This window comes from Ascaphus truei, chromosome 3 (assembly GCF_040206685.1).
Source record: "Ascaphus truei isolate aAscTru1 chromosome 3, aAscTru1.hap1, whole genome shotgun sequence".
NCBI classification, from domain to species: domain Eukaryota; kingdom Metazoa; phylum Chordata; class Amphibia; order Anura; family Ascaphidae; genus Ascaphus; species Ascaphus truei.
The window spans coordinates 3031717-3040269 of NC_134485.1; the positions used below are offsets into that span (position 1 = coordinate 3031717).

Sequence of the window (8553 nt, forward strand, 5' to 3'; positions counted from 1 at the left end):
GGAATTCATAGTGATAACACACTGATCCTGAGCAGCACAGGGAGTGCTACAGTGTGAGGGGGATTCATAGTGATAACACACTGATCCTGAGCAGCACAGGGAGTGTTAGTGTGAGGGGGAATTCATAGTGATAACACACTGATCCTGAGCAGCACAGGGAGTGTTAGTGTGAGGGGGATTCATAGTGATAACACGCTGATCCTGAGCAGCACAGGGAGTGCTACAGTGTGAGGGGGATTCATAGTGATAACACGCTGATCCTGAGCAGCACAGGGTGTGTTACAGTGTGAGGGGGATTCATAGTGATAACACACCGATCCTGAGCAGCACAGGGAGTGTTACAGTGTGAGGGGGCATTCATAGTGATAACACGCTGATCCTGAGCAGCACAGGGAGTGTTACAGTGTGAGGGGGAATTCATAGTGATAACACGCTGATCCTGAGCAGCACAGGGTGTGTTACAGTGTGAGGGGGGATTCATAGTGATAACACGCTGATCCTGAGCAGCACAGGGAGTGTTACAGTGTGAGGGGGAATTCATAGTGATAACACGCTGATCCTGAGCAGCACAGGGTGTGTTACAGTGTGAGGGGGAATTCATAGTGATAACACACTGATCCTGAGCAGCACAGGGAGTGTTACAGTGTGAGGGGGAATTCATAGTGATAACACGCTGATCCTGAGCAGCACAGGGAGTGTTAGTGTGAGGGGGAATGCATAGTGATAACACACTGATCCTGAGCAGCACAGGGTGTGTTACAGTGTGAGAGGGAATTCATAGTGAGAAAACACTGATCCTGAGCAGCACAGAGGGGTTAAACAGAATTAGGAGTTAGAACTACATCAGAGTGATATAATAAAAGCACTCCCTAAATTCAGCACTTGCGGACAACCTAGAGACCAGTTTCAAGGAAACATATTCCTGCACAAATTGTCTTAGAGAGAAATTCATTCTCAGGTTAATTGCGTAATTGGGTATCAATTAGGATACATTTTGGAAACTCGATCTGTATCAAGTGCTGAAATTAGGGAAACATCTATTTTAAAAAAATCAATATGAGATTTTCAGTAAGGTTCCTACCTTCTCTGTGTGATTTTTCTGGTGCTTGATGAGCTCAGATCTCCACCGGAATCCTTTGCCGCACTCAATGCACTGGAAGGGCTTCTCCCCTGTGTGAGTTCTCTGATGGGTAGTGAGGTGCTGCCGCTGGACAAAGCTCTTGCCGCACTGTGTGCACTGGTAGGGGCGCTCCCCAGTGTGAATGCGGGCATGAATCAGCAGGGACGTGTGTCTGCGGAAGTTCTTGCCACAAATGTTGCAGACGTACGTCCTCTCTTCTGTGTGGGCCTTCTCATGTCTGGCCAGGTCAGTGCCCCTCAGGAAGCTTTTGCCACACTGCCCGCAGCTGAAATTCCGTGCCCCAGATGCCCTCCTCTGCCGGGGCTTTGGTGCCTTGCGGGGGAGGAAGCTCATGTCAAATCCCAGACATGCGGGTGCACCATCACCAATCTGGATCTCTTGTTCCACTGTGAGTTGGGTCCCAAGATTGTAATCCACCAGGCAGTCCATGGACCCCGCCAACATCATGCCCGCTGCATCCATCTGCGGCTCCACCTCACACTTCAGCTGTTCCTGCAGCTGCACCTCCACCCTCGCCTGGCACGGCATGCTCTCCAGAAACTCCTCCTTTATCAGCCCGCTCTCCACCATCTTCTCTTCCATAGCTGCCCTTCACCTGCGCGGTGGGGAGAGAGAAAGGGGAAAGCAGCAATTAGAGGGACAGTAACAACGAGTCCCTCCCGAAAGCGCGTGCAACACACAGCAAAAAGTAGCACAGTGGTATCATCACCGCCAAGCAGGAGAACAGGAATCAAATCCATCTATCTGCAACCTGTGACCTCCAGCAAGTCACCATCTCCCTGTGTCTCAGGCACCAAAGCTACAGAACACAGTATTCTTACTCCCTATTCACAATTACAATGCATCAGCGTGTGGGGGAACCTGTGTGGGAGAACCTGTGTGGGGGAACCTGTGTGGGGGAACCTGTGTGGGAGAACCTGTGTGGGAGAACCTGTGTGGGAGAACCTGTGTGGGGGAACCTGTGTGGGGGAACCTGTGTGGGGGAACCTGTGTGGGGGAACCTGTGTGGGGGAACCTGTGTGGGGGAACCTGTGTGGGGGAACCTGTGTGGGGGAACCTGTGTGGGAGAACCTGTGTGGGGGAACCTGTGTGGGGGAACCTGTGTGGGGGAACCTGTGTGGTCTCTCGCACCGATGTATCTCATTTGCAGACTGTATGTAGCACTCCAAAGAGAACAGCTAAATGCTTAAGCTTTCGATCGCATTTCAAATGCCTGGAAGTCCCTCCGGGACAATACTTCATATGGATGTTACATTATATGATTACTTGCAAGAAAGAATATGTTTTTTGAAAGTGTTACGGCTTTCTTGGCTTTTCACACCTTGCATTGTGGGGGATTTTGTTTTATCCAAAATCCCTTTGTGGTTGTGTTGGGTTTGGATGAAACACCCAAGTTGAGTGGATCGTCTGATGTTGCACTCTGAACCCAGACTTTGCAGGGCAATCTGTGTAATACTGCAAGCAAAACAGCCATATGTAAAATGGATAGGTAGCTCGAGAGAGACACGCTCAGAGACACAATTTGCAAATGATTTCCCAGAATCCTTTTCTGATGCCCGATCACTGTATGACATGACAATGGGGTGATTGGAGCAGATTTGGGGACCTGTGGTAAAAATGCAAATACACCCATGAGTTTCTTATCTTTAGTTCTCCAAAACAAAGGATTTTTGGATGGATTGTAGTGGAGGGCGGGGAGGATGGGGCAAGCGGGGCGGGGAGGCTGGGGGGAGCGGGCGGGGAGGATGGGGGGAGCGGGCGGGGAGGATGGGGCGAGCGGGGCGGGTTACAATGCAATTCTCTGTTGCTTGTCTACTTTTCTGCAGCCTGACTGCCACTGCCTGACATTGTGCAGATGAGTGTAGATGTAGTGAACATGAAGTTAGATCTGCCACTCATACTATTTAGTGTCTATTTCTTTTGAGCAAGCTCTCTACGTACTCCCTCGCATATACTCCCTCGCATATACTCCCTAATCAGAGGTATTCCGAAAGGACAATTTCTTAGACTTCAGAGACTCTGTTCAACAGATCAGATATTCCTAACCCAAGCAGACGAACTATCGGAGAGGTTTAAACAGAGGGGTTACAAAGAGGAAGATATTAATAGTGCATTTAATCATGCATTACATACCGATAGGTCTGTACTTTTGAAACAAACAATCTAAATATGAGAAAAAATCACAACAACACACTAAACCAACTGAGGACCTACCTCTATTTATTACCACCTTCTCTAGGCAGGCACAACAAATCTGAGCCATTTTGACAAAACATTGGGGCATATTAAAACTAGATAAGAACTTGGATAATTATATACAAGATCAACCAAGAATGTTTTTTAGGAGGGCTAAAACCATTGGTAACAGAATCTCCCCTAGTTTATTTGATCCCAATAAAGAGATTAAAAAAACCAAGATCAAAGGTTTCTTGAGTTGCGGCGATTGCAACGTATGCAGATACGCTTCCCCTATGAAACATATCAAAAATGTACACACAAAGAAGAATTCGTTTATGTTCTCTAATGACGTGCAATACTAAAGTTGTTGTTTATGCACTTAGATGCACATGTGGCAGTTCTTACGTGGGCAGGACAATCCGCCCACTTAAAGAGAGAATTATAGAACATGTCAGAACAATTAAAAATAGAGATGAAAGATATCCAGTAGCACGTCATTTTTCAAAATGTCAATTCGGTTCCATACAGAATTTCACATTTAGTGCAATTGAACATGTACGTCTCCATGCTCGAGGAGGAGAAGGAGAGTCTCTTCTAAACCAAAGAGAGATGTACTGGATTTATGCCCTTGGGACACTGGCACCCAGGGGCATGAATCTAGACTGGGACCTGAAACATTTCCGTGTATAATGGATTATGATACTCCTCATTTATCAGTATTATACATTTTTATTTAAGTGTGTAACTATGCAAACTGTTTGCTCTAAGGTACATCATGAGACTATATATAGAAATAAATGGACATGCAACAGATTTATGCTTTAATATTTGATACTGGGCATTGATTTGTGTCTATAACCTTTCTAGATCATATAATAACAACCAGATATATGCTATAAAAGTCTTTATTCAACAGATTGGCATGATGCATAAATGTACTTTGTTCAGTAATATCAAATATTTCTCTTTTATATATATGTTTATACATCATATATATGTCTATACATTATATATACTTACCAGCAGACGTCATGTTGCTCTGTCCATTTATCTATTAGTTATATTAGATGATTGATTTCAGATCACGTTATTAATACTATGATGTTCTTTATGCTTCAATATGCTAACTGATTCTCCTTATGTGTATTATGATACCAGGAATAAGAATAATGCACAACGCAATTGATTAATGTTTTAATATAACATGTCTTGTATTGATTGATGAGTACAGTACGTTATGAACACGACAACAGGGAGCTGTATACAAGATAGGCATATGTCTGACATGTTGATGAAATTTGTCTTTGCATTGTGTATACTTGCTAAGAGATGCCATGTTGCTCTGTCCATTTATCTATTTGACATATCAAACTATTCCCGTGGGTTAAATCTATGCCTTAATCTGCCATTCACCAGACGGTTCTCCATTTCTTGATGGTTCTATATTCGTGTTTTTAACCACTAATAGCTTAATGCTATATTTGTTTTAATCTTCACATTGTGTTTTGTATAGTGCTATGCTCCCATGACACGTATTGCCTTGTTAGCCACAGCCCACACGGGAGGCGAGTTCACAGTCAGACATCCCATTGGTTGTGAGTGTCCACCAATGGGTTTGTCTTTCTGAGCAACCCGCGCGAGATGTGTTCCCCGTGATGTCATCGCTGGGGGCGGGGGCTTTAATATATAATGGGGAAAGCATGCAGACGCGAATCCACTCTTTGATAAAGGGACTCCGGTCCTGAAACGCGTCAGAGTTACCTGTACTCCTCATGACCACCCAATAAACTCTTTTACTACTAATACTGGTTTGTAGCCCCCACTTTTCTACAGCTGTGCTCCGCCACTGGACCCCACGGTACTGCCGTTTCTTCACATGCACGGCGTGACGCACGCAATCATCAAAGACCGAGCTGCTATTCAAGTGAGTTCTCCACAGATTATTCATCATGGTACAGTATGTACCTTTGTTTTACTGGGAGTTTCTACATGACCTTTATGGGAGATATAGAGATGTGTTAGATCTTTCCAGCATTACTAGTACTTTGCCATGTTTTCATTCGTTAAGTGAGTCTCACGTAGCACTTATTCATGCTCTGGTATCTTTGTCAAACATTATTGCGGTTCTGAGAATGTTTATATATGCTCCAAGGCTAGCTGAGCCCTGAATATTGGGAATCCATCCCCTACACACAGCTGAGTGTACATGTAGTGAACATGAAGTTAGATCTGCCACTCATACTATTTAGTGTCTATTTCTTTTGAGCAAGCTCTCTACGTCCTCCCTCGCATATACTCCCTCGCATATACTCCCTCGCATATACTCCCTCGCATATACTCCCTCGCATATACTCCCTCGCATATACTCCCTCGCATATACTCCCTCGCATATACTCCCTCGCATATAGACTTGACTTTCGACTCCTTGCTCAATGCCATCAGTGAGTATATAACACACATTTGCTTGCAGAACGATCCCTGTGGGACAGCCCTACTAACAATATATCCACAATGAATATTTTCCATTATGTGCAACTCGGCTTTCTCAGTGTTAAATCATTATGTATGAGTGTGAATTTACACAGAGGTCTATGTAGGAGTCATCGAAATGAACGTTAACAAGAAGCCGCAATGCACCCCCCTAAATATTGTATCTTCCGTCCTTCCCTCCCGACACGTCAGTTTCTCCATCAGTGTAACAGAGGCTCTGTTAGTTGAGGCTCTACTGTGGGATTCGATACACCGTATATTTGCTTTAGATCAGATTTTGATTATAGCGGCCGCAGTCCGGTTATCACAGGGACCCAAACAGTACCCTGTGTACTAGGGGAAGAGGACGTGGAACGCCATTGCAGACCTGGTTAAGGTCAGACTTACTCCCATTCATTTTCTATCTGAACTTTCCAGCCAAGAGGATAACTCCGCAGCATACAGTAGGAGCAAGCATGTAGTAACCCTGGTATTGTCTTTTCCCCATATACACAAGAGTATACAGAGTACAGACACGTCCAAAGCACGAAGGAGTGAGCTGCTTGCTATATTAGGGACTGAGACCAGAGCGCGTTTGCAAATAACCCCATTGCACAAAGCAAATAGCAGTGAAGTCGCCGGCACGGGGGACAGCTGCATTCTGCGGGGAACACGGACATTGATGCCAGGTCTGATTTGTTAAAATGACATTACTGTGCTCCATTGCATATAATAGAGAGGCACCACACAGAGGCTAGAGGTTCATACCCTGTGGGATAATGATAGGGTTCAGCGTTCTCTCACACACTGGTCGCTGTAGATCTGGTTCCCATTTCATGGTGTACATCCCGTGATGCCAATGTGGCCGCACCGTCCCAAATAACAGACAGGCAGGCCACATACACTGTGCTGCTGACAAAGGATGGAGGAACACTTTGTTCATACTCCGTAGCAGTGTCGCCTATGGGGAGAACGCCATTCCGCCATATTCACGGACACCATTTACATACACAAAGCCGGACATCTGGTGTAAACTTTTAGCACATGAACAGAACTCATTCCAAGCTTCTAAATACGGAAGTGGTTCAACAAGCTGCAAAATGATCACAAACGTGCCGGATCTTTCATGCGCTAAGCAGCATGTGATACTGCGCCTTTCTGCTCTGCGGGGGTGCGGGGGAACGGAAAATCAAGAACACACTTTCTTGTAGCAGTTTGTGAGCCAGAAAAGGCACATTTGCAATGTAATCTACAGAGCCTCAATCTTACAAGATCTTTCCAGCCTTGGTAATCCTCCGAGGAGTACGGGTAATAATAATAATAATAATAATATTATTAATAATAACAATAAATAATAATATGCTGCACAGGAGCAAACTGACAACTGGGAGAGAGATCTGGAGGAAATTGAGCAGTTTTAGTACATAAAAGCAAGACTAATCTAAATCGGTGCCTGATCTCTCACTTTAATAAACTTCCTAAAATGCAGCTCTCCCATTTCCCAACATTTGCGAAGAACAGAAATCAGCCCGAAGCGCTTCTCACCCCCACCAGGAAACAGGTTACCCTGTCATAGCAGCGCTGCAACGCACACGTGCGTATATCCATACTATGACACACACACACACACAGGGACACGTGGTAACCACGCAGCTCTCCGCCCGTGGAGGGGGTTAGGTTTAGGGTACGGGGTTAACGGTAGGAGCCATGTGTAAAGGGTTTAGGATTTTTACGGTATGGGGTAGTGTTAGTATTAGGGGATTAGGGTAAGGGCTAAGGTTAGGGACTTGCCTCAGCGGCGAAGCGGCCGGTGGTGAGGTGAGTCGCGGCCAAGCACTGGCGCTCATTTTGCCGTGACCAACTGTCTAGACCGCATGCGCATATGTACGGCTGTCTACGTTGTGTAAATATATGTGTGTACACACACACACATATGCAACTTGAATACCAGTATTCATTTGTGTCACTAAACTGTCAGGCTGTGTGTACATGTATATAGTGTGTGTGATTATACATGAGTACATAGGCGTGTGTGTGTGTGTGTGTGTGTATATATATATATATACATGCATAGGTGTGTGTCTGCATCTGCTTGGTGTGTGTGTGTGTGTGTGTCTGCATCTGCTTGGTGTGTGTGTGTGTCTGCATCTGCCTGTGTGTGTGTGTGTGTGTGTCTGCATCTGCCTGTGTGTGTGTGTGTGTGTGTGTCTGCATCTGCCTGTGTGTGTGTGTGTGTGTGTGTGTGTCTGCATCTGCGTGTGTGTGTGTGTGTGTGTGTGTGTGTCTGCATCTGCCTGTGTGTGTGTGTGTGTGTGTCTGCATCTGCCTGTGTGTGTGTGTGTGTGTGTCTGCATCTGCCTGTGTGTGTGTGTGTGTGTCTGCATCTGCCTGTGTGTGTGTGTGTGTGTGTATCTGCCTGTGTGTGTGTGTGTGTGTGTGTGTGTGTGTCTCTGCTGCCTGTGTGTGTGTGTGTGTGTGTGTGTGTCTCTGCTGCCTGTGTGTGTGTGTGTGTGTGTGTGTGTGTGTGTGTGTGTGTGTGTGTGTGTGTGTGTGTCTCTGCTGCGTGTGTGTGTGTGTGTGTGTGTGTGTGTGTGTGTGTGTGTGTCTGCATCTGCCTGTGTGTGTGTGTGTGTGTCTCTGCTGCCTGTGTGTGTGTGTCTCTGCTGCCTGTGTGTGTGTGTGTCTGCATCTGCCTGTGTGTGTCTGCATCTGCCTGTGTGTGTGTCTGCATCTGCCTGTGTGTGTGTCTGCATCTGCCTGTGTGT

At 45.8% G+C, this 8553-nt stretch overlaps 1 protein-coding gene across 1 annotated transcript in view; it reads right to left on the reverse strand.

The window, feature by feature from the left end:
* LOC142490599 (uncharacterized) overlaps positions 1-8553 on the reverse strand; it is a 125927-nt gene that overhangs the window by 95660 nt on the left and 21714 nt on the right. The window contains exon 2 of the mRNA XM_075593015.1: positions 1082-1736. Coding sequence (XP_075449130.1) covers positions 1082-1723 — 642 coding nt within the window. The 5' untranslated portion in view covers positions 1724-1736. The remainder of the gene's footprint in view (positions 1-1081; positions 1737-8553) is intronic.